At 36.4% G+C, this 25,907-nt stretch overlaps 2 protein-coding genes and 1 long non-coding RNA gene across 6 annotated transcripts in view; 1 reads left to right on the top strand and 2 right to left on the bottom strand.

Moving 5' to 3' along the window:
- Positions 1-25,907, top strand: part of cacna2d4b (calcium channel, voltage-dependent, alpha 2/delta subunit 4b) — a 39,143-nt gene that overhangs the window by 6,177 nt on the left and 7,059 nt on the right. For 2 of the 3 annotated variants that reach the window (XM_048158464.1, XM_048158466.1), the window contains exons 8-30: positions 917-1,067; positions 1,149-1,223; positions 4,971-5,060; positions 5,161-5,274; positions 5,478-5,556; positions 7,108-7,241; positions 8,470-8,487; positions 8,939-9,097; positions 9,219-9,293; positions 9,423-9,509; positions 9,588-9,659; positions 12,059-12,120; positions 12,257-12,324; positions 12,956-13,001; positions 13,137-13,234; positions 13,435-13,528; positions 13,673-13,765; positions 15,961-16,091; positions 16,192-16,260; positions 21,827-21,888; positions 22,865-22,879; positions 24,607-24,651; positions 24,901-24,963. In XM_048158464.1, the coding sequence (XP_048014421.1) occupies positions 917-1,067; positions 1,149-1,223; positions 4,971-5,060; positions 5,161-5,274; positions 5,478-5,556; positions 7,108-7,241; positions 8,470-8,487; positions 8,939-9,097; positions 9,219-9,293; positions 9,423-9,509; positions 9,588-9,659; positions 12,059-12,120; positions 12,257-12,324; positions 12,956-13,001; positions 13,137-13,234; positions 13,435-13,528; positions 13,673-13,765; positions 15,961-16,091; positions 16,192-16,260; positions 21,827-21,888; positions 22,865-22,879; positions 24,607-24,651; positions 24,901-24,963 (1,900 nt within the window). The remainder of the gene's footprint in view (positions 1-916; positions 1,068-1,148; positions 1,224-4,970; positions 5,061-5,160; positions 5,275-5,477; positions 5,557-7,107; positions 7,242-8,469; positions 8,488-8,938; positions 9,098-9,218; positions 9,294-9,422; positions 9,510-9,587; positions 9,660-12,058; positions 12,121-12,256; positions 12,325-12,955; positions 13,002-13,136; positions 13,235-13,434; positions 13,529-13,672; positions 13,766-15,960; positions 16,092-16,191; positions 16,261-21,826; positions 21,889-22,864; positions 22,880-24,606; positions 24,652-24,900; positions 24,964-25,907) is intronic. The other variant, XM_048158465.1, reaches the window with a different exon arrangement.
- Positions 713-7,224, bottom strand: LOC125247230. Its single transcript, XR_007180045.1, has 5 exons — positions 7,122-7,224; positions 5,496-5,542; positions 5,113-5,263; positions 4,943-5,013; positions 713-986 (listed from the first exon to the last, which is right to left on the bottom strand). It is a non-coding gene; the product is annotated as an uncharacterized LOC125247230 (long non-coding RNA).
- Positions 16,123-21,784, bottom strand: lrtm2b (leucine-rich repeats and transmembrane domains 2b). 2 transcript variants are annotated; one of them, XM_048158468.1, is made up of 4 exons: positions 21,197-21,784; positions 19,427-19,568; positions 18,604-19,347; positions 16,123-17,534 (listed from the first exon to the last, which is right to left on the bottom strand). In XM_048158468.1, the coding sequence occupies exons 2-4, from the start codon at positions 19,449-19,451 to the stop codon at positions 17,056-17,058; spliced, it is 1,248 nt and encodes a 415-aa protein (XP_048014425.1). In that variant the 5' UTR covers positions 19,452-19,568; positions 21,197-21,784; the 3' UTR covers positions 16,123-17,055. The 2 variants fall into 2 exon arrangements, with proteins under 2 accessions (XP_048014425.1, XP_048014426.1); XM_048158469.1 differs by lacking the exon at positions 21,197-21,784 and having other exon boundaries at positions 19,427-20,141.

Below are 25,907 nucleotides of genomic sequence, written 5' to 3'. Positions count from 1 at the left end.
CTACGGTAGCACAGCCAGTTAGGCCGTGATACCACTGAAAGACTTTAATCTCATTCTTAAGTGGTTAGCAGCTCAACAGCCAGGTTAGTAGGACTGACACAGGCTCCATATGTGACTGTTTATACAAAGGCAAGTGATTGCAATGAATCTGACTAAACACACCACGAAGACACGGTCATTTTGAAACAAGACAGAGTCCTTTTTTTTTTACTTTGTAGACCCTAAATAGGACTGAGAAAATGATACAGTATCTGTATTTTTCAGCTTTGATATACAGTACATTTTAGGTTTATGTGTTTGTACTGAAATGGCTTAAAATGGTGTTTTTTCAATGAGGAACCATCATTTCAACAAAGCCATTTTTGCCAAAGAGATGAATGACGATAAGATTCATTTGTTAAACTAAAGAAAATGAAAAAAAAAGAGAAAATAATAATATATAGGCATATTATATGTGTATATCACAAAATAAACACTAGATATAAAATATTTGATCAATTAAATTAATCAATCATATATTTTTATACAAAAATTGTCATGTTAATGAATCAGAGATGAATGAATCAGAGATTTGAATCAGTGATTCAGAGAATTGGTTCAAACTTACCAACTCAAACACGTTTAACTCATAAAAACCTGTATCATAATGCTCTCATACTTTTAAACTCAAATATACATTTTATTCATAACAGTCAAATAGAAAATTGTTGCAATTTCCACAATGTTGCAAAAATTTTTAAGTCATCACAAATATATTGGGAATGTTTGATATAATGCCCGGTTCTAGTCCTAAATTTGATACTTTATAATAACTTATCCGTCAATATTACTATAAATCATTTAGCATTGCCCTCCATACACTGATCTAGAGGTGTCCTGGGCCATCTTCTAAGAAAATCCTCTCTCTCTGTCGCAGGTATATCCAGGCTGCCACCTCTCCTAAGGACATCGTCATTGTGGTTGATATCAGCGGCAGCATGAAGGGTCTGAAAATGACCATTGCCAAACACACCATCAACACTATCCTGGACACGCTCGGGGAAAATGACTTTGTCAATGTTATTGCAGTAAGAGCACACTTTGCTTTCCAATTAGCATCACTTTCTCACTTTATCAGCATTGTAAAATTTTGCACGTCCTTTCCTTAGTACACTGATTATGTCCGCTACGTGGAGCCCTGTTTTAAAGGAACGTTGGTGCAGGCAGACTTGGACAACCGCGAGGTAAGTCGATTATCCACTTCACTTGAGTCTCAGGAACTAAGCCAATGACTCCAATCTGCACTGCAGGATACCGGCACCCTACCATTCCCTCATATGCACTCACGTACACATATTTACACATTATTTCTATAACGTATAGAAATATGCTTTATTTATTATCCTTATGATTTATATTAGAAGTTTTTCTTTTTTCATGTTGTTATGTCTCTGAATTTATTATGTGCATTTTTATTTTGAACTGTTTTCATTTATTTAATTTATTTAATTTAATTTATATAAAGTTGGTTGGAAAAACCAAACTCACACCATTGGTTGAGCCAATGTCGGGCAAAATGTTTAACACTTTTTTTAGTTACTTAGAGAGAAAATATAAATAAAATAATAAAATATTAAAAATAAACAATAATAATTAAAAAATCATCTAAAACTGATTTTAAAAATTACTTAACAGAAGTGAATGTTTGCACTCAGATTACGTTTTCTAGCAATCACTGAGACAAACCATGCTTTTTTTCAGGGACACTAGGCAGGGAAACTAGGCCCATCCTATTCTGCTGTTGCTTTTATATAGTCATGTGATAGGCTAGCGGGTGTGTGATTTGATCTAATGTGCAGCTCTTTTGCTTGTTATGTATCAGAGAGCAAGTAGGGACGTACTCTAATCTCTGGAATTACTGTGGATACAGAATTATATTGTGATCGGATAGTGAAATTACTGTAGGTAGCATGTTTCATCCTTTGGATCACTTTCGTAATATTGTTTTGTTAGTGAAATAAAATTAAATAGGCCATATATTTACATTATTGATAATGCCATGAATTGATAAGCTGATTAATTAATGTGAGTGCAAGAAATGGCCACATTCTTTTATAATACAACTTACTCTACTATTGTACATCTCTAAATATCTACAAAAAAAGGATAATGCAAATTGCGTAGGACAGTTGGACAGGTCTGTGCAGTCACAGACTGGGACTTAATGCAGGTTGATGGGTCAGCAGAGCTCGTAATGATATTCCAGGTCTAAGTCACTTTGCATCTGCTTAAGGTGCTGACACAGATCCTCTAAGAAATACTCTGAAAGACAGCAGCACAATGAGATCCCTGTCCCACCTAATCAGGTGATCAACTTGATCCTAAGTTTTGTCCCATTTTTGGGTAAATGTATTTTAAATTTTTTTTATCTAAAATATATATATACTTTATTTCAGCTTTATTTAAGTTAACAAAAACGATTCGTAATAATTTTAGCTTTAAAGGGTTTGTTCACCCAAAAATTACTCACCCTCATGTTGTTCCACACCTGTAAGACCTTCGTTCATCTTCAGAACACAAATTAAGATATTTTTGATGAAATCCGAGAACTTTCTGACTCCTCCATAGACTGCAATGTTATCACCACTTTCAAGGCCCAGAAAGGTAGAAAGACATTGTTATAATAGTCCATGTGACTACAGTGGTTCAACCTTAATTTTATAAAGTGACAAGAATACTTTTTGTGCGCGTAAACAAAACAAAAATAACGAATTTCTTCTCTTCCCTGTTAGTCTCCTACACTGTTTACGTTATAGACTCAATGTAGCGCTTCAGGGTCCTACGTCTGAATCGGGTGTGTCTCATACGTCCTGAAAAGTGAAGCTGCGGGCTCTTTGGTCGCCCCCTGGTGGCTGGATGCAGTACAGGTCATAAACCCTGCCCTCTCAATGCAGTTGAATGAGACTTCAGTGAAAACTTAAAAATAAATTCTGCTTCAAATAAAACTTTCTGAAAGATGGTTTTGGTCATTTAAGGTAGTTGTTATCACGCTGATATATATTCAATTGTTCGTTTTTGTGATCATTTAGATTTTAGCTAGCAATTTGATGCTATAAAAACGGGGCGTGTCGTCACGATTCGCAGTTGACTGACAGCTTCTCTGAGGACTGTCGGAGCTTCGAGGGGAGATTCAAAATATATAACTAACTATTAATTTTCTATTTCTTTGTTATTTAACACCAACAAAATGAGTTGTTCAGCAGTAAACTGTACTAACCGACCTACAGGATCTGACGGATCACTGAACTTTTTTCTGTAACATTAAATGTGGGCGTTATAAGCTAATTAATACATGTTATTAATGTCGGGAAAAAGCAGGTGATCGTTATCTGGCAGTTATTTATTATTTTTATGGGTATAAAATAATAATTAGCAGGACAAAACTAATGATAGCCTACTCTAATTACAGCAATCGATCTCCTGTAACATTAGTTGAACCAAATCCCTTTAAGACAAGTCATTTCACTCGGCGGCCATCTTTGAAACGCCTCTCGGGCATCCTGGGCATCATGCCCTATCTCTTTGAATGGGGAAACATCAAATTCTCCAAAACTGTTCGCCAACCTTACGATTAAATTTCATATTTGAAATCACCAATGAAATCTAACAACAACCGGCTCATAAATTTAGTTTCTAAACGCTCGAATCATGGCAAAAAACTGTATTTTTCAGGCTGGATCAAGCTAATGCGCATGCGCAGACCTAACTGCGCGTCTCTTCGGAGGCGCGCGTCTGACTGTTTCTATAGAAACCGCCAATTCTAACGGCCGCTGAAGTGACGCGATGACTTTACCAGTCGGCGATTGGCTCTTATTTAGAAGGCAGGACTTATTCCGCCATATTGCGCGTTACACTTTCTCCCATTCAAAACTATACGAGTGACACGTCTTGTGTTATTCTATAGTCTTTGGTTGAACTTGATTTAAAATGGCAGGGCCGTTTCTGACGATTTAGAGTTGTTTCTAGTGGCATATTATATTGGGTTTATCTACTGAATTTGCTGTTTCAAAAATATTATTGCTCTAGAAACAGAATAGCCTATTATTTTATAGGTAGAATTTTAAATTGTGTATAATTTTTATAGTCTGTTTAAAATACATGAATGATGACGCAGTCGTCTGGGCGGAAGTTTGATACCGCGACTCCCCCCTGGGCTCCACTGACGATTCCTTCTGCGCATGCCCAGGCTCCAAACCTTTTTTTTTTTTGACGTATTGCGTAACGTGTCAGCGCCCATTCGTCGGCCCATTTTGGCTTCAGTTCATTACAGTGGAAGGAAGCGGTGTCGCGGCGTCCATCTTTTTTTACAGTCTATGGTCTGAATGCCGGCTCAGTATTGGCCTCCGCTGTTCACGTGAGCAGCATGACGCATGCGTGTGATGCTGATGCAGGATCCGGCCAATAATGAGTCGGCGTTCTGACGTAGAACCTGGAAGTGCTGCACTGTGTTTACAATGTAAACAGTGTAGGAGACTGACAGGGAAGAGAAGAAATTGTTGAATTAAGTGATTATTTTTGTTTTGTTTCTTTACAAATAGTATTCTCGTCAATTCATAAAATTAAGGTTGAACCACTGTAGTCACATGAACTATTTTAACAATGTCTTGAATACCTTTCTGGGCCTTGAAAGTGGTAATTAAATTACTGTCTATAAAGGGGTCAGAGAGCTCTTTGATTTCATCAAAAATATCTTAATTTGTGCTCCGAAGATGAATGAAGGTCTTACGGGTGTATGAGGGTGAGTAATTAATGACAGAATTTTCATTTTTGGGTGAACTAACTTTCATTTAGTTGACAATAACAACACTGGTTGAGGAGAAGCCGAAGAGATACTAACGAGATTTCAATTTTTGGGGAAAGTTTGAAAGAGTAACATTTTCATCTTTTTCAGTCTCGTCCTCACCTTTTTCTTATCCCAAATCTTCTTTCAGCATTTCAAGCTGCTTGTGGATGAACTCCATGTAAAGGGGGAAGCTAAAGTAAAAAAAGCCATGAAGGAGTCTTTCCGCATCCTCGCTGACGTCAGTATCATTCACAATACTTTTTCACACAAATATACAAAACTGTACATACGGTGCCAACCCTCTGCACGTCCTCCATGTTCTTCTTCCTGTCTCCTAGGCCAGAGCAAATGGTCAGGGCAGCCTATGTAACCAGGCAATTATGCTGATCACAGACGGAGCCATGGAAGATTTCCAGTCAGTGTTTGAAGAGTTCAACTGGCCTGACAGGAAGGTAACACACAATCTGCTCACTCTACAGGGAACGGAGGCTATAACATATGACGTACAGCATCTATAAAATCTGCAAACCTTGTCTTTTTGCACACTTTACATTGATAAACAGATTTTAAGACTATGAGATGAACAAAAATGTATGGATATATTTCCAAAGGAAAAATGATTAAATTACAGTAACATAAAATGAAATGGTTTCAGGTACGGGTTTTTACTTACCTTATTGGCAGAGATATGACCTTCTCAGAAAATGTCAAATGGATTGCCTGCAACAACAAGGGTATGTAGTCAGCCAAAAAAAAAATTAATCATTTACTCTCCTTCATGTGATTCCAAACCTGTATTACTTTCTTGCTTCTGTAGAACAAAAAGGACACAAAAGCACCATAAAAGTATCATTTTTTATATGTCTCGTGCTGTGTACAGTATTTCAAGTCTTCTGAAACCATATCATAATTTTTGTGAGGAACAGAAATTTGTCGTTAATCTTACCTTCCAGTGAGCTGTCAACCACAACTCAGTTGAACTTGAGAAATAGATCAATTTGATTTAATAATGTATCATTTAGGCACTAATCAAATTTCCAATTAATGAATGATTCATTAAAGGTGCTAAAGAGGATGTTTTGTTTTATACATTTTTGCAATATTACTTGAAACTGTCTTTACTAACTGATAAAAGACTATTTATTAGGTGCACTGAAAGGAGTAATATTAATATACATCATCTGTGCACAAGGTAGGGCCTTAAAAACATCAGCCAATCGTTTACGCGATCATCGCGTAAAGGATTGGCCCTCTGGTTTGTCAATCACTGCCGTGACGTTCCTGTGAGAGACGAGCGCGGCTGCGCGCTCCAGTAACTTTCCACACTCCACAGGCGCCGCATGCAATGTTTTTGTCAGGAGACAGGAATAACAACTGCAGATTATGAGTTACCTGCGGTGAGTCCGACATAATGAATCCAAAAAACACGACACAGCGAATGCCGATGGTAAACACTGGTGTTCCAATACTCGTGCACGAATTTTGTGAGGCGTTCCTTTGAAATGAGCTGTGAAGGAGGGGGGTTGTTCTTACGCATGCGCTCATTTCAAAAACTCAGTAACAGTCTTTGGATTCTCAGTCGACGAAAAAATCCTCTCTATCACCTTTAATGGATTCTTTGATGCACCATTCAGATCAGATGATTCTTTGGAACTAGATCAACTGGTTCATTAAAAAAAGATTTTTTCAGATTCGTTCCTGATTTTTTCTGGTGAAGATTTTCAGTGAGTAATGACTTAAATGACTTAATATCATATGACTTCAGTAAACTTGAAATATTGTTTGTGCTTTTATGTCTTTTATGGAAACTTAAAGAGATAGTTCACCTAAAAATGAAAATTTTGTCATCATTTACTCAACCTCGTGTTTTTCCAAACCTGTATGAGTTTCTTTCTTCTGTTAAACACAAAAGAAGATATTTTGAAGAATGTTGGTATGACGGACCCCATTGACTTCCATAGTATTTTTTTCCTACTATGGAAGTCAATGGGTGCCAAGTATGGTTACCAACATTCTTCAAAATATCTTCTTTTGTGTTCAACAGAAGAAAGAAACTCATATAGGTTTGGAACAACACAAGGGTGAGTAAATGATGACAAAATTTTCATTTTTGAGTGAACTTTCCCTTTAAAAGCACCATTCTCCACTCATTATAATTTTGTGGAAAAGAGCAGATGGCTCATTCATTGATAAAAAAAAATCCCCTTTTGTGCTGCACATTCATTAAGCTCTTTTTCCAACAGGAAAATATGCAAAAATCTTATATGTACATTTGATATTTACAGGTTATTATACTCACGTCTCTACACTGGCTGACGTACAGGAAAATGTTATGGAGTATCTTCATGTTCTGAGTCGACCGATGGTCATCAACCATGACCATGACATAATCTGGACCGAGGCATATATGGACAGTGTCGTGAGTACATGATTATACCATTCAGAAAAACACCAGAGATTTTGGTAATACAAAATCAGCTTAAAGGTGCCTTAGAATCAAAAATTGAATTTACCTTGGCATAGTTGAATAACAAGAGTTCAGTACATGGAAATGATATACAGTGAGTCTCAAACACCGTTGTTTCCTCCTTCTTATATAAATCTCATTTGTTTAAAAGACCTCAGAAGAACAGGCGAATCTCAGCATAACACGACTGTTACGTAACAGTCGGGATCATTAATATGTACGTCCCCAATATTTGCATATGCCAGCCCATGTTCAAGGCATTAGACAAGGGCAGCCAGTATTAACGTCTGGAGCAGCACAGCTGAATTATCAGACTAGGTAAGCAAGCAAGAACAATAGTGAAAAATGGCAGATGGAGCAATAATAACTGACATGATCCATGATATCATGATATTTTTAATGATATTTGTGAATTGTCTTTCTAAATGTTTTGTTAGCATGTTGCTAATGTACTGTTAAATGTGGTTAAAGTTACCATCGTTTCTTACTGTATTCACGGAAACAAGAGAGGCGTCGCTATTTTCATTTTTAAACACTTGCAGTCTGTATAATTCATAAACACAACTTCATTCTTTATAAATCTCTCCAACAGTGTAGCATTAGCCCGTTAGCCATGGAGCACTATCAAACTCATTCAGAATCAAATGTAAACATCCAAATAAATACAATACTCACATGATCCAACGCATGCATGCAGTATGCATGACGAACATCTTGTAAAGATCCATTTGAGGGTTATATTAGCTGTGTGAACTTTGTAAATGCACTGTATTATAGTCGAGAGCTCGGGGGGCAGGGAGCGTGTGATTTAAAGGGGCCGCAGCCTGAATCGGTGCATAGTTAATGATGCCCCAAAATAGGCAGTTAAAAAAATTAATAAAAAAAAATCTATGGGGTATTTTGAGCTGAAACTTCACAGACACATTCAGGGGACACCTTAGACTTATATTACATCTTGTAAAAACTGGTTCTAGGGCACCTTTAAATTCACATTTCATAAATTCCCAATACTCATTTCCAACCGACTCATTCCAAAGCCTTTCAAGGTGATTTTGTTGTGCTATTTGACCCAAATGTGTCCTAATTCTATGTTTTGTGTCATCCTTATCCTCATATATCACGGTTTTTGTATTAATGTGATTCTTTCCCATTCATCGCCATCATCTTCTCTATCACACAGCTTCCTAACACTAAGGAGGTAACTTTTATAGACAGTAAAACACATCACTGTATTTTAGCATGTATAAAAAGAAGACTTTAGAAATTTAGCCTGTGCTTAGAGTATAATGTAGTTGTTACCAGGACTTCTTGTTTTAGGATGCCCCCTACTGTTTATCATCATTCATCACATTTTTCAGAGCATGATATGATGATCTAGAGCTTTCACTATTAAAATCAACATGAAATGTAGTTTGCAACCCATTTTACTTCCTTAATGTGACATTTTTCCAAGTGAAACAAGAAAAAATGTAGGATGAGGCTTTATTTTACTCATCTGGAATTGTTTTGATCATGAAAAATTATACTGTAAGACTAGGAATGTGCATTTGGATGGTTCATTTTGCTTTCATGTTGATTTTAACTGTGTGCTTCAGCAGTCTGAATGTTTTGGTATAATGTGAAATTGCCTTCTCGAATCTCTCCCGTAGCTGTTTAAAAGCAAGGCTCACAGTCTGCTGCTCATGACGTCAGTGGCTATGCCAGTGTTCAGTAAGAAGAAAGAAACGCTTTCTCATGGCATTCTGCTGGGAGTGGTTGGAACTGACGTCCCCCTGCTGGAAGTTATGAAACTTGCCCCGCGATATAAGGTACAAGAAAAGCTTCAGCTTGAAGATTTAATCTTTATTTTTATAACCATCATTTCTTTATTCCATTTAGAACTAAGAAAATACATTTTAAATGTTTAATGTGTGACTGCTAATCTTTTAGCTTGGAGCACATGGTTATGCCTTCCTCATCACAAACAATGGATACATCCTGGCACATCCTGATTTAAGACCACTGGTGAGTCCTTCTGAATCCGCTTACAGTCTCAATCACTCAAACATCTGCTCCTCTAGACAGATCCAAATACAAAGCATTGATGTATACTGTATATTGATTTGTCATCCCTCTTGTTGTTTGTCATCACAGTACAGTGATGGGAAGAAGTTGAAACCCAAGCCTAACTACAACAGTGTGGATCTGTCAGAGGCGGAGTGGGAGGACACTGAGGACAGTGTGAGTTTTCCACATACTGTAATTGCACTGTTTTAAGCCTCAGCAAAGTCTTTATGATGTTCTGCCCTGTCTGTGCAGTTGAGAACAGCCATGGTGAAGGGAGAAACTGGTACAATGGCTTTAGATGTGAGAGCAGCTGTGGATAAAGGGGTGAGCTTGTTTGCAACTTTTATGTTATAATGTTAAAGGGTTAGTTCACCCAAAAATGAAAATTCTGTCATTTATTACTTACCCTCATGCCGTTCCACACCCGTAAAATCTTCGTTAATCTTCGGAACACAAATTAAGATATTTATGTTGAAAAATATCTTGAGGCCTCCAAAGGGAGCAATGACATTTCCTCTCTCAAGATCCATAAAGGTACTAAAAACATATTTAAATCAGTTCATGTGAGTACAGTGGTTCAATATTAATATTATAAAGCGACGAGAATATTTTTGGAGCGCAAAAAAAAACAACATAATATAACGACTTATTTAGTGATGGCCGATTTCAAAACACTGCTTCAGGAAGATTCGGAGCACAAATCACTCAGTGTATCGAATCAAAGGCTATAGAATAACACAAGACGTGTCACTCGTATTGTTTTGAATGGGAGAAAGTGTAACGTGCAATATGGCGGAATAAGTCCCGCCTTCTAAATAAGAGCCAAACGCCGACTGGTAAAGTCATCGCATCACTGCAGCGGCCGTTAGAAGCACTGGTTTCTATAGAAACAGTCAGACGCGCGCCTCCGAAATGAGGCACAAGAGACGCGCATTTAGGTTTGCGCATGCGCATTAGCTTGATCAAGCCGGAAAAATAGTTTTTTGTCATGATTCGAGAGTTTGGAAAAAACATTCATGAGACAGTTGTTGTCAGATTTCATTGGTGATTTCAAATATGAAATTTAATCGTAACAGTTTTGGAGAATTTGATGTTTCCCCATTCAAAGAGATAGGAGCTGCATGTTGCCCAGGATGCCCGAGAGGCGTTTCAAAGATGGCCGCGAGTGAAATGTGTCTTGTCTTAAAGGGACTTTGATCGAATCATGATTCAGATCGCGTGTCAAACTGCCAACGGCTGAAATCACGTGACGTTGGCGCTCCGAACCGCTGATTCGACACACTGATTCATCTGTGCTCCGAATCTTCCTGAAGCAGTGTTTTGAAATCGGCCATCACTAAATAAGTCGTTATTATGTTTTTTTGGCGCTCCAAAAATATTACCGTCGCTTTATAATATTAATATTGAACCACTGAACTCACATGAACCGATGCAAATATGTTTTTAGTACCTTTATGGATCTTGAGAGAGGAAATGTCATTGCTCCCTATGTAGGCCTCACGGAGCCATCGGATTTCAACTAAAATATCTTAATTTGTGCTCCGAAAGATTAACGAAGGTTCTTATGGGTGTGGAACGGCATGAGGGTAAGTAATAAATGACAGAATTTTCATTTTGGGTTGAACTAACCCTTTAAATTACTTTAACTACTTTTGGCTGAATCTTACAAGTCCTCTCAAGAACATGTCCAATTTAAATTCGTCATGAATACAAAAGTTGCAATAGTCTTTGCTTCCCTATTGTGACATACAGTCAAACATCTTTATGTTACATTATCTTTATGTTAGATAACAGTTAAGCAAAACATGGTCAGGTCAAAGTGTCTGAATAATTTTTGGTCCCAAATTTTTATCAATTTTACTGGTAGTCCACTGGCTAAAGAATTTTTGGGTATAATCATATTCCTATTATTGTGTTTTTCCTCCATATATATATTTGACATGTTCTTGATAGGTTTTATGAGATTCATCCTTTTAATAAGATGTGTAACATGAACAGTGTTGGGGAGAAGTTACTTTTAAAAGTAATGCATTACAATTGTGAAAAAGTAATTAATTGCATTACTTAGTTACTTTTTATGGAAAGTAATGCGTTATGTTTCTTTTGCATTACTTTTTCTCATCTTGGCTGGGCTGTTTGTTTGTTTGTTTTTGTAACAACAATAAAAGTTATATTTTTGGCAAATGTAAAGGCCTTGTCACACCAAAAGTGAAATGAATAAGCCTCAGGCTGAAGGAAATGCAAATTCACACCTGTACAGTAGAGGGCGCATCTCAAATAAACAAGCCTTTCAGTTGTGCTATTCTGAAATACAGAAGAATAAGACACAGGAGAAGTAGTAAATGAGTAAATGTATGCTCACATTTAGTCTATAACTACAGTAATCTTGAATAACCATCATGTTTACACAGCACACATAACACCTCTGCATTTACTCATGATTTCTCTCAAAATGGGGACATTAAGACGTGTCAGTCAATAAGATGGGAAAACAAAGTAACTTGCGTTAATTATTTGAAAACGTAACTCAGATATTTTGTTATAAATTTAAAAGTAATACATACTAGTTACTTAACAAAAGTAATCTGATTACATTACTTGTAATGTGTTACCCCCAACACTGAACATGAAGTGATAATGAATTATATTTTATGTAAATTGTTATGTTAAGCAAAAACCTATAGTAAATCTGATGTGACTGTATTTTTCCATTTATTCCCCAGAAAAGGCCTTTGTTTCTCAAAAATGATTATTTCTACACAACCATCAATGAAACTCCATTTAGGTTTGATATACTTCTCACATTCCCTTCATACTTACTGTAGATTATTGTAAAACACATTTTAAAATAGATTAGATACTTTTAGTAACAATACCTTCTGTAGTCCTTCATATGATGCTTGTTTCTGATCTGGTTTCAGCTTTGGGATGGTGCTTACGAGAGGTCACGGACAGTACATGTTCTTTGGGAATGTTTCCGTAGAGGAGGGTGAGTTTATGATTAATAGCATACTGAGGTGGGAATCATACACTACCGTTCAAAAGTTTGGGGTCAGTAAGATTTTTTTCTTTTTGAAAGGAATTTATACTTTTATTCAGCAAGGACACATTTAATGGATCAAAAGATTTCTATTTCAAATAAATGCTGTTCTTTTAAACTTTAGATTTATCAAAGAATACTGAAAATAAAAATATAGACTGGAGTAATGGCTGCTGAACATTCACATTTGCCATCAAAAGAATAAATTACATTAATATTAACAAATATATACATATATACAATATTTTAAATTGTAATAAGATTTTATAATATTGCTGTTTTACTGCATTTTTGAGCAAATAAATGCAGCCTTTGAGAGCATAAGAGACTTCTTTCAAAAACATAAAAAAAAAAAAAAACAATCTTATCCAACCCAAACTTTTGAATGGTTGTATATGTGTGTACAGTTGTAATTTATATAAATATGTACATACAATTTTATATAATTTTACCAATAATAAATATGGAAATCTTTATTTTTATTCCACTATTGGTTTAGATAATCATAGTTTTTATAAATATTTATAGTTTGATGTTGTGAGCTGCCTTATAGCTACTTACCAGTTTCTCCTTTCTTTAGGTCTTCATGACCTTCAGCAGCCAGACCTCTCTATAGCAGATGAATGGTATGTACTGTTGAGTTGAAGCAAGAATATACAAACATAACAGGCAGAAATTTTCTTCTGAACACTGTCAGGACAACAGAAACCTAAAAACTCAGTCATGTGTCTTGCTAAGTTGAAGTTGTTTTACCCAATCAGGACATATTGCGAGACAGATATTGACCCACACCACCGTAAGCTCACTCAGCTCCAGGCTGTGGTCCGATACCTGACTGGGAAAGAGCCTGACTTGGAATGTGAGTTTCCTTAGCTGTATTTTACCTTATTTTACAATATTTTCAATGCAGATGCTAAATAATTCTATGCTTCAACATGATTGATTATACTGTGGCTAATTTGGCTATAGTGTTTTCAACTATTTTATATGTTTAACATGCAAGCAGTTATTAAAAATACCATCCGGTATTGCTTAAGTGAAGATTTTGAATTGTAATAGGTGACGAGATACTGCTACAGCAGGTTCTTTTCGATGCAGTGGTAACAGCACCACTGGAGGCCTACTGGACAGCGCTAACACTATCCGGCCCTGGGTAAGAGGATTTATTTAATCTGTGTATGTTGTGCATTAGGCACCAACATAAAACCAGACTTTTCTGCGTGTCCTATAAAATCCCACTGTCATTTTGAAAAAAACTGTTTATAGTTATTCTCGTTTTGCTTTTATCTCCCTATAGCGTAGATGAAGGCATGGAGTCAGCTTTCCTTGGAACCCGCTCTGGCCTCATGCGTGTGATCAGATATGCAGGAAGTGAGAAACGTGTGGGAAAGTGAGTGAGATATAGACAAATCGACTCCTCAGTTGCTTACATTAAAAGTAGTAGGGTTGTAATTGTACACCTCGGTATTGAAGTCACGGTTCGGTACGCATTCGGTAGAGCAGGGGGGAGAAAACTAAACATAAAATTGCTTCTTTTTTTATTAAACAGTGGTTTATTGAACAAATTGTGTCACTCTCTTTAACGGTGTCCTAGAATCAAAAATTGAATTTACTGTGGCATAGTTGAATAACAAGAGTTCAGTACATGGAAAAGACATACATTGAGTCTCAAACACCATTGTTTCCTCCTTCTTGTGTAAATCTCATTTGTTTAAAAGACCTCAGAAGAACAGGCGAATCTCAACATAACACCGACTATTATGTGACAGTCGGGATCATTAATATGTATGACCCCAATATTTGCATATGCCAGTCCATGTTCAAGGCATTACACAAGCCAGTATTAACGTCTGTGCACAGCTGAATCATCAGACTAGGTAAGCAAACAAGAACAATAGCGAAAAATGGCAGATGGAACGATAATAACTGACATGATCCATGATATCATGATATTTTTGTGATATTTGTAAATTGTCTTTCTAAATGTTTCATTAGCATGTTGCTAATGTACTGTTAAATGTGGTTAAAGTTACCATCGTTTCTTACTGTATTCACGGAGACGTCGCTATTTTCATTTTTAAACACTTGCAGTCTGTATAATGCACAAACACAACTTCATTCTTTATAAATCTCTCCAACAGTGTGTAATGTTAGCTTTAGCCATGAAGCATAGCCTCAAACTCATTCAGAATCAAATGTAAACATCCAAATAAATACAATACTCACATGATCCGACGCATGCATGCAGTATGCATGATGAACATCTTGTAAAGATCCATTTGAGGGTTATATTAGCTGTGTGAACTTTGTAAATGCACTGTATTATAGTCGAGAGCTCGGGGGGCGGGGAGCGCACGATTTAAAGGGGCCGCAGCCTGAATCGGTGCATATTTAATGATGCCCCAAAATAGGCAGTTAAAACAATTAATAAAAAAAAATCTATGGGGTATTTTGAGCTGAAACTTCACAGACACATTCAGGGGACACCTTAGACTTATATTACATCTTGTAAAAACTGGTTCTAGGGCACCTTTAAATAAATTCAATTAACATTTTCTTAAGGATAAAAAAAAAAAAATCAGCTATTGCTGTAAACTATATACAGGGAGCCCTTTCTTGCACATTACTATAATATTAAAGGTTACAATTAACAACAGAGCCCAAACTATTAAATTCAGTTGCTATTAATTTTTAATAATCAACACTAAATAAATAAATAAACATGTAATTTGCACATAAAGCAGGTTTTGCATTAACTTGCTATAATCATTTACACAGTCACTGTCATAACTTGTTTTCATGATAAATTTATTTAATCATATTAAATAATTAAGACATTACTAGCAGGTAAAGTAAATATAATGAACATGTAAGCTAATATAGTGCATATATTTAGTGAAATGCTCCCTTCTAGAGTTAATTTCTCTAGTGAACTAACAAGCTGTGGACACTAAATGACTTGCCTGAGGTAAATGTAAGGCTGCGTGAGATATTATTCTCAAGCTGTTTTATTAATGTCTTTCTGTGGTTGTAACGCTGGTCGAGAGATTACACATAGCGTGTGTCTCAATCAGCTCCCTAGTTCAGTAGTCAGGGCACTGATCAGGGTATCAGCCACATTCACTTTCATTATATACTGATTCACGACCTAGGGAGCTAGGGAGCTGATTGAGACACAGGGATAAATATATCTATGCATAGATCGTCTGTTCTTCTGTCCTTTTTCCTGTTGTGGGGTCGCACACCCCCTTCTGGATTGGAGTGTGAATCGCCTGTGACTGACTGTATTCTGAACCACTGAACCATGACATCCGTACCGTGATGGTTCGGGACGAATACATATACCGTTACACCGCCTGCAATGAAATGTGTGTGTGTTAGTCATTTAACATTGATAGCTGGACCAGCTAAAACACAATTTTTAGCATGATTTGAGATAAAGAAAAAACATGATGCTAAAACATTATGATAACATTGTCAGATTTTATTTTTCATCTGAAATATGTTATTGAAACAACATTTTCAAAAAAACATACTAATAGATTTTGGTCTTTCCCCAAATCTCCTGATACTGTGACCTCACAGGAAGTTCTTGACCCGTGTGGACAAAGAGAACATCTTCACAGTGGACCATTTTCCCATTTGGTATCGCCTGGCAGCTGAGAACAAACCTGGTCAATTCTTATTCTATGTCCCACATGATGATATAAACAAAGGTGCTTAAATACTGATTATTAAATGGACTTGTAGTAATGTCAAAGTTTACATTTGTTGCATGGGCTACAGTATCATATGACAGTATCCTATGTCCACCAGGCAGGAACACTTTTGTGGCGGTAACATCTGTGACAGTGACTGAAGGGAAAAGAACAGCTATTGCTGGAGGTAAGAAATCTGTCTGCCATTGTTTGAATTCTGAAATCTGATTTTACATTCAGGATATAATTTTGTGATTATTTAGCATCTTTAATTAAATACAAAATGGAGTGTCCAAAAATTTGGATTCTGTTTGGCCGATATTAAATATTTAATTGTTCATGCTCATTTCACCTATTTTTACATTTCGATTACCTTTGTCACCATATAATGCTCACTAAAATATTCACAAATTTCAAAATAAATATCCATTTTCATATTGTACATTATAATGTAGTGATGTCATTTGTGTCGTCACTTGAATGTAATCACTTTAAAGCATTTAAAATGATTGATTTTAGTCTTTAGTCTATAATTTTCCATTTATTTTGATTAAATAGTATAGAATTTTAATAACATAATGACCAGCTTATAACTATCATAATTATCGCTCAGAATGTTAAAATGTATCATACTTGTATACTGAACATTTACACATTTAAAATATAGTCTGTTTCTAAATTTTAGAAAAATATACTATTTAATATGCTAATTAACATATGATTGACAGCAACCATAAGAAATCAAATGCAGAGTTGGTTTGTTAGGAGAATTCATAGGAAAATATAAAAAAATTACTTGAAATATCATTTGATACCTTTAGTAAGTACCACTTAAGAATATTTTTTTATATATATTTTGTCTTTTTGAATCAATTAGTAGGATCAATTTGCCCTCCAACCCTCCCTCCCAAACTAAACATCTATAAATCAATGTACATCAATAATAAAAAAAAAAAAAGCTCCAAAAAACTCCTCATGTGCTTTAAACACACACTTCTGGAGGAAATGCCATCCACCCTACACACTCAGTGGCTTCTGCTCCCTTTCCGATAGTTGGCATCAGATCTTCTTTTTCATCCTGCTCTGGTTCCTTTGCCACCATCAGCGGCTGTTGCTGCTGGCTGTTCCCAATCATCATTTGCTGCTGTTCATTAGCGACCAGCATTGCATAGATGCAGCCGTAGGTGGCCGTCACCACCATCAGCACGCATACCACGCCGCACACCACCCCAGCTATCACCACTGTGGCGGTCGCTCGGCGCACACTCACGGGGCGATAACGCTGGCGCATACAGTCTCCTGCTGATCCGGCTGGTACCTGGTGGCCCTCGGCAGCAGATGGGTTCCTGGTCTCGAGATAGAGGGGGTAACAGTGTCTGAACATGTCCATAGGGATACTGCGAAGATCCTTACCATGAAAATTAGAAGGAAAGGAGCAGTTGGCGGAATCTATATCGCCACCTATGGAATGACAAAAAAGACATAAAACGTTTATGGAAATTGAAATCTAATTTAAAAAATATTTTTAATATTTTAATATAAATTAACATATTCAGATGTTTTAAATGCATTTTAAAACTGTTAAATGTGTTTGTCTATGTTAAATATGTATGTACAGTATCTTTACATTTATAGATTAATGGGTTTTATTAAATTTATAAAAATTAGTACCAATAAGCTGATAAATATTTTCATGCTTTGGCTGATAACTAATAAGTGCCTAATAAGTCTAATTTAGACTATAAACTTTATTTAGACTAATAAGTCTAAAATGTGTATGTGTGTGTGTGTATATATATATATATATATACACACACACTGTATTTAATAATCATTTAAGTAAACATATACACACACCACACACAAACATTCTAATAAATGGCCAATAATAAATTCTATATTATTTTGTCTAAATACATTAAAATAAACAGATAAAATATAAAATCATTAGTTTTAAATGCTACAATTGAATTTAGACATCGCAACATTATAATTTACAATATAAAAATGGATATTCATTTTGAGATATGCTAAAGATTACATTTAACAGTGCTATTAAGTTATTAGTGTTTTTAAAGATTAAGTTGAAATGAGTGTCAGTTGATGGTTAAGGTAATCTAAATTAAAAAAAAAATATAGGAAATGAGCATGAACAATCAAAGTCAGCATGAAATTAAAATGTATTCTATTTTCTATTTGCCTGATACTGTTCTTATTGTGAATGTTTTACCCATGCATATATTTATCTTTCTTTTTTTGTACCATTTTTATTTTACCTCATAATGTCATAACTTGATTTTCTGGTGAAAACAACACTTCCTTCTCGTGATGTATGCTGGATTTCTCCCATTATTTATCCATCAACAGTCAACAACCGATGCATAGAAACACGTCCCCACCCTATATTTTTTTTCCTTTTTCTATAACCTGTTTACTTTAAATCTCTGAAATCTCTCTAAATTTACTGATAACCGATATGGTACCAATATATTGTGCATCACTTATAGTGGTGATAAATGGCCTCACTCACCTGTATATATGATCCATTCCAGCCAGTGCTTGAGTGGGATTAAGTTGCAGTTGCAATTCCAGGGGTTTCCTTCGAGAAGAAGGTGCTGTAGAGCAGTCGCTGGCTCAAGTGAAGTCCGCTGAAGGGTTCTCAGCTTGTTGCCCACAAGCGAGAGCCACACTAGGTTCTGGAGCCCATCCAGTAGATGTGTGGGCATGGAGATGAGACTGTTTAAGGAAAGATCCAGATGCCTAAGCTCAGTTAGGCCTTTGAACTGGTCTGGGTTCAGTTCCTTAAGCCTGTTGCCTCTTAGAACCAGTTCTGTTAGGCTGCCAAGATCAGAGAACAGGGTAACGGGGAGCCTCACAAGGAGGTTTTCAGAGAGATCCAGGAACTCCAAGTTGTTCAGCTGGGAGAAGCTAGAAGGAAAAACTCTAGAGAGAAGGTTTTTGGAGAGGTCTAGATGTAGCAAGCCACTGAAATTGGAAAAACACCCAGGGTTGATGGTGGAAAGAAGGTTTCTGGAGAGGTCTAGATGTAGCAGGCCATTGAGATTGGAAAAGCTCCCAGGTTCCACAATGGTGAAGTTGTTTTTTGAGAGGTTGAGGTAGCTTGTGTTGAAGGGAAGCTGGTCCAGGATGGAGTCCAAAGAAGCCAGTTGGTTAAGTTCACTGCAGTCTGTTTGGTTCACATTGCAGGAACAGACTGATGGACAACTTGCTGATGTCCCACACAGGCTCAAAAGGGTCATCAAACTTGAGGAAACTACAAGAAAAGGAAGAGGGTTAGGAAACTGTAAGAGTTGAGAAGGTTGAGGATACTTATAATAAGTTGAGGATCTTACTTATAATGTTCATCCTGGTCTGCATTGTTCACCAAATGTTGTTGTAACAGTTCCTCAGCAAACAGGAACATCCACTAGTCTACGCCAAAAGAATCCGTCCTTCTCCATCATGATGAATTCACCTGGAAATCGCCTGGAATTGCTGTAATTGTTACTTTAATGGTCAGTGTTGGGGAAAGTTACTTTTAAAAGTAATGCGTTACTCCCTGAAAAGTAACTAATTGCGTTACTTAGTTACTTTTTATGGAAAGTAATGCATTTCATTACTTTTACGTTACTTTTGTTACCTCAAACTAAAGGAGAACTGTCAGTCAATACATGGGAAAACAAATTAACTTGCATTACTTAGAGCCCGTACACACGGAGACGCGTTTAGCTGTATACGTAAAAATGTTGTATCATATCAGCGTTTTGGCCAGATGGATCCAGCGTTTTTGGAGCCTGAAACCGCTATTTTTTAAATCGGGTCCCAGAGTGGATAAATCTGAAAACAATTCCCTTATGTTTCCGTGTGTACAGCCAATCCGTATATTTTATGAAACAAAGATGTCATCACCCCACGTCTCAACCCTAGTCAGACACCGCTACGTCACATAACAGCAACAACAACAACAATGGCGGACTACATGCTTGTGTTCGCGCTGCAGAAGCTACTGAGCCTATTAGCTTTACTAATGTAAAGCTTTATTACTAAGCTTTACTAAAGTTTGTATACAGCGCTCAAGGTTTATGCGCATGCTCCAAGTCTTCTCAGTTTTTAGTGTATCTCTGTGGCAGAATTACAGCGCCACATACTGGTCTGGCATGTGCACTACATCATTTTGAATTGGTTTCAGTGGTTTCGTGTGTACGCAGATATTTCTTGAGACAATGCTGTGCTTATGGCGTTAGAATGAGGGGAAAAAAAGTTTGGATAGGGAAACCTCTGGCTTTGTGTGGATGTGGCCTTATTTTAAAAAGTAACTCATATTTTGTAAATTTAAAAGTAATGCATTACTGTACTGGTTACTTGAAAAAAAATAGTCTGTTACTTGTAATGCGTTACCCTCAACACTGATAAAGGTCAAAAAATACCCTTAGAAGAAGATATTTCAGGAGGATGGGTCATATGGTGCATGCTCAGCTGGTACAGATTAATTTATGACGTTACTAATAAGCTGACTAAAATTAAAATGTAAAATGAATGCCCTGTGAAGGCTGAACATTAGGCAGACCTGAAATGGATTTGAGTCTTCAGGAGGAAAAGAAAGAGTGAAAGAGAGTACTTTGTATAAAAGCTGCCCAGAGGCCCGTTGCTTGTTGTAAGAGCATAAAGCCAAGTAAAAACTAGAGGCATTTGAGGTTACTTGTTCTTATTCCTTTTTTGCCCATAACATTTGTTGCATTAAACTATCACGGATTAAACCGTCCACACCATTAGATAATAAATCAGAGCTGAGAACAACATCCGCTTTATCAGTGAAAAGAGGATCAAACAGCGCATGCTGAAATGTCCACTTCTTGTAATACATCAAATTGTATATTTTTATATCTGATTGAACCAGATTGTTCTATAGATCTAGAATAGAAATAAAATATTTTTAGAAGAAAAAAAGCTTAGAACTAGAATTACATATAAACTTAAGTTATACTAAAAATTGTTGGAAAGAATTTATTCTGTGCAATAAAAGTCGAATGAGCACAAATAACAACCATTGCTTGTTTAACCTAATCAGTGAGAAATCATTATGATTGCACTTATACTAAAGGCAAATCAGACCAGAAACATACCTTCCTGTAGTCCTCATCTATGGGTCCTCATAATTGCTCCTATCAAGAGAAAATGAAAGAAACAAGAGGAACGTGCGGTTGGTCCTCACAGCTACAAAGTCCACTATGTGTATGAGCGTGGGTCACATCAGTAAGTAGGACTAACATTAGAACAGTCTGTGCCTGAGAGAGAGAGAGAGAGAGAGAGAGATAGATGGACTGAGGAGGGGGCAGAAGAGAAAAAACATCAGCTGATACAGCTTAGAAATGGCCTCTTCTGGTCTCTTTTTTTATGACTCTTTCCTGTAGCTTATGATGTTGCCCATATGAGGATTAATCGTGTGATATAGAGCATCAACAAATGTTTCCAGGAAAACATGAATACACGGTTCTTGCGCTCATGAAAAGCCTGGAAATATCTGGGAATTTTACAATGAAGATTTCCAGGGCTGGAAAAATCATGGGAATTAATAAAATTGTAAAATATTTATGGAAATTGATTATTTGTCATGTTATGATCAGCTCTTTTAAATCCAAAACATTTATTAATTTCTTGGAATTCTCTGGAAATATGAATGCAATCTCTATAAAATACCTCATCTATTCCTATTAAATGTGTTCTGATTTTCCCCTTGTTCCTGTCATGTGCAGTTATTGGAATGCAAGCATCCCTGGACCTGCTGGAAAGAGTGTTCTTTTCAATTGCCAAACAAGTGAGTTTGACCTCAAAAATATTCTTAATATTATTGGTATCACTTTTTAATAAGGTTTCATGTGTTAACATTAGTTAACTACATTTCACAAACAGTGAAAAATAATTCATAAGCATTTATTAATCTTGTTAATTTAAACATTTACTAATACATTATTAAAATTAACAGTTCTATCTGTTAATATTTTTTAATGGACCTGAGCTAACATGAACTAACAATGAGTTGTGTTTTTTTAACTAACATTAACAAAGAAAGAAGAATAAAATACTGTAACAAATGACTTGTTTGGTCACACTTTAGCTTAGGGTCAAATTTTGACTATTAACTACGACTTTTGCCTCAATAAACTCCTAATTACGTTGTTAAGTTTAGGTACTGGATAGGATTAAGGGATGTAGAATATGGTCAAGCAGAATAAGGCATTAATATGTGCTTTAAGTACTAATAAACAGCCAATATATGAAGCAACTAGATAATAGTGAGAACTTTCATTTGCATACTTTTAACATTTTTAAATGTATATTTGATACACAAATACAAAACTGTGTAGTGTAAAGGCAGACTGGTAATAACAACAATCTAGAATATGAGATGTTGTTGTACTGAAGGTCTTTGGGTAATGGTGTGTATCGGTTCCTGTCCGCCTTACACTGACGAATGATCAAATGGTGTTTGTCACTGGAGATTTCTAAGCGTACATGTACATGCTCACGTCTGCAGGCCTTCGAGCAATTGATCAAGATGGTTGCTACTTAGCAAACACTTTTTATCCAATGCGACTTGCCACATGACTTATTGTCCCTTCTGGGGTTTAAACCTAGGACCTTTCAATCACCACCCTCCTTTCACACAAGGGCTCTTTTCTTTTCTTGTTCTTTGTAATCTGGTGCAGCACACACAAACCTACAAACAACTAATGAATCTGAATCACTTAACCTTTTCCTTCTCATTTTTTTCTTCCCTTTTTTCCCGTCAGCCAAACACCACAGATGTAAGTATTGCATTGTTGTCTTTGCTTGATTTCTACATTAAAAGAAGCCAAAATGCATTTATAAGATGCATTCCATTAATATGATACACGCTGGTGTCCCATTACTTTTTAACAGCATTAGATGCACAAATTTGTACATATTGAAAAATATGTTTAACAAAATTGATATAATATGAAAAGCAGCTAGTTTTACACATCAAATGTCTATATCCCCCTTATAATGGGATTTTGGTTTGTCCCACATCAGAGGTCTTAACCTTTTTGCCAGTATCCAATAATTAAAATCAAAATCATTTTAACATAATAATTTAGGCATAATCTGTTCAACGATCTTAAGCACATGGCGCTGGTGCACTTAGAGCATTTCCAAATCCACTTTTGCTAGTTTAACGACAGAAAAAATGGTCGGCACATGGTCCAAAAGGGTTGTACTTAGTCTCTTAATGAGTCATGGGTGTGTTTTGGGGCGTAACGTGCAATAAACCAATCAGAATGTCTCTCATCTCCCATCCCCTTTAAAAGCCAGGTGCGCCTGCACCATGGCTTTTTACATAGTGGAATATAGACACCCTCAACCTGACGAGTCAGTTTAAATACATGTGTGTATTGCCACGATTGGTCAAATTTCATTTGTCATTACTGCATATAGGTAATTCTGATACATGCAATGACTATCCATTATGACATGTAGGAATTTTTATCTTTATGTACACAATAATAATCTTTTACATTGTAATCCTTTTATTTTTAATATTTGGCATGTTTGTGTGCTGCTGCGCATACCTGTGTGTGTAATAAGCAGAATGTACGCACGTTTTGCACCCACCTATAGACGCATATAACTAACGTGCCCTTTAAATAACAAAAAAATTAAAAATACTGCGACATTGACTTTTTTTTTTGTTAGTCGATTTCAGTTGCCTCAGAATAGCAATACGCCAACAATGCGCCTGAACGCATCTCGTTTTCAGTCCAGCACGCCCATGGGCGAACAGATGGGCACGAGTGCATTTGATATTTAAACAACGTGGCGAAAGACGTGAAAATGATAACTGTGTTGGGCTGAAACTAGCAAAAACCATGCATCGCGCCTGGTGTCACATTGTGCCGGGTGTATCATAGGGCCCATCGTCTCAATTTTCTCAATTTTTATAAAAATCGTTGTGCTCATAATTGTTAACTGTATTTATCAAGTTTAACCTTCAATCGTGTTACCCACGTTATCATATGAAAAATGATCAAACAAATATTTTTCTTCAATTTATAGTTTGTCAATAACTACAAACCAGCATTTGGTCCCAAAATATCCAGCATATACTAAGTGTATACCAACTTCTTTTAGGCTAAATTTGCAACCCTGTCACCAATTCATTTTTTTAGCAGATAAATTGTACCTATTTCATTTTGATGTGATTTGATTTTATCATTATTGCTAGAAAAAATTGAGACATGCACCAAATTTTGGTAACATGGTTGCAAAAATTGCAGTTGGTATAAAATCTAAAGCCGATCAAGATTTGCAGAAGGTTTAGAACCTTCATTTGTTGACCAAAAAAAACTTTTTAGATCCTAATTTATACCCTATTCATTGGAAGAACCATAATGTAATCTCTACACATGTATTTTAGTAATTTCATCACTGTAGTGTTCACTCAATATAATGTACCCAATAAAATGTTCTTGTCCATTTACTAAAGCCCTTGCGGTTGTCTTCTTACTCTTTGCAGTGCAGTGATGTGGACGGTATATGTCCTCTCAGCTGTGACAGCATCGTGAGTGAATCTAATTGACTTTTCTTTGTGTTGTCTTTAGCCTTGACCCAAATGGTACACTTCATATGCACTTATAGTCTTGACCATTGCTGCCGCATATACATGTTCGCTAAGTCCACAAGTGCCATTTGGGACAAGGCCTTTATGTAATCTGTGAATCGTTGTTCTGAATCAGTTCATTTACACAAACTGATTCACTGGAGTGAATTTTGGTTCAATCCAACTCTAATCCAACTCTGTTTTTCACAGGAAGTCAACTGTTACCTTGTTGACAGTAATGGCTTCATACTGGTCTCAAAGGACAGAGGAGATGTAAGTATATAAAACCAGTGTTTAAGTAAAATAAAATGGGGAAAAAAATCTAGTTTTGAAAGTCAATTTCTGCATAGGCAGATAGCTTCAAATCTTTATTTAAAAAACTGGAACATTTCCATCATTATTGCTCAGGAGAAGGAAGTCACTGCTGGAGAAATCATTTGCTTTTGGGTTATGAGAAATACACTGGCATGGTGAGCTGAGCAGAGAGTAGAAGCAGAAGATGGAAGATGGTGATGTGTGTTTGGTGACGGTTCTAGCTGCACGTTTCCTTGCCCAGGGGGTTAGATGTGAAGGGCAGGTGATGGGTAGGCGGATGTTCTCCTGTGAGGACTCGATAATGTACCACAAGCTTGTCCTTGGAGCAAACAGATGGGTTCCCAATTGAGACATTGATTGAGAGAGTGAGAATGGACTTAGACTGCAGGGTAAAATTGGATTAGTTGGAATAGGTTGCCATATATTTAATATATTTTTGGGCCTTTTATTTATAGGACAGTACAGTGCAGACAGAATATATGAGTGTTGGAATGGAGGGTGACATCCTTTATGCCTTTAACTGAATATGATGCTGTTGTCTTTTGTGTGACTAAAAATGTCCTGCATGAAACAGAAGTTGCGATAGTCTTTTCTTCTTATGCGATGTTAATCTGAGTAAAATGGCTTCTCGAATGAGTAAAAAATGTAGGGTAGGACTTGATTTTATCCATCAGGAATTGATTGGATTCTTGTGGATTGCTATCGGTGTGATCTCATGTGAGTGACAGGTTGTCCCGCCCTCCTGCCACTAAACATCAGAGAAGAGAAGATATGTCGCTGAAAGAGAAAGATATTTTGATTAAATCGGACCTCTTTTACAAAGTCTTGATTTTGATTTTTGGGTCTATTAGAATAGATGTTCATGCTTAAAGAGCGCGAGATTTAAAGGGGCTGCGCGCTGA

Source organism: Megalobrama amblycephala, linkage group LG15 (genome assembly GCF_018812025.1).
Source record: "Megalobrama amblycephala isolate DHTTF-2021 linkage group LG15, ASM1881202v1, whole genome shotgun sequence".
In the NCBI taxonomy this organism is placed as follows: domain Eukaryota; kingdom Metazoa; phylum Chordata; class Actinopteri; order Cypriniformes; family Xenocyprididae; genus Megalobrama; species Megalobrama amblycephala.
Note: the sequence above shows the minus strand (reverse complement) of the source record. Positions and strands in the feature narration are given on the sequence as shown.

What these genes read in the sequence shown, in the direction of transcription:
- lrtm2b (XM_048158468.1), bottom strand. Translation starts at nt 19,451, where the DNA reads ATGCAGACCAGGATGAACATTATAA. An exon ending in GACCAGGATGAACATTATAA is followed by an intron (nt 19,348 to 19,426) that starts GTAAGATCCTCA and finishes CTTTTCTTGTAG; the next exon opens with TTTCCTCAAGTTTGATGACC. An exon ending in GGAATGGATCATATATACAG is followed by an intron (nt 17,535 to 18,603) that starts GTGAGTGAGGCC and finishes GTCATTCCATAG; the next exon opens with GTGGCGATATAGATTCCGCC.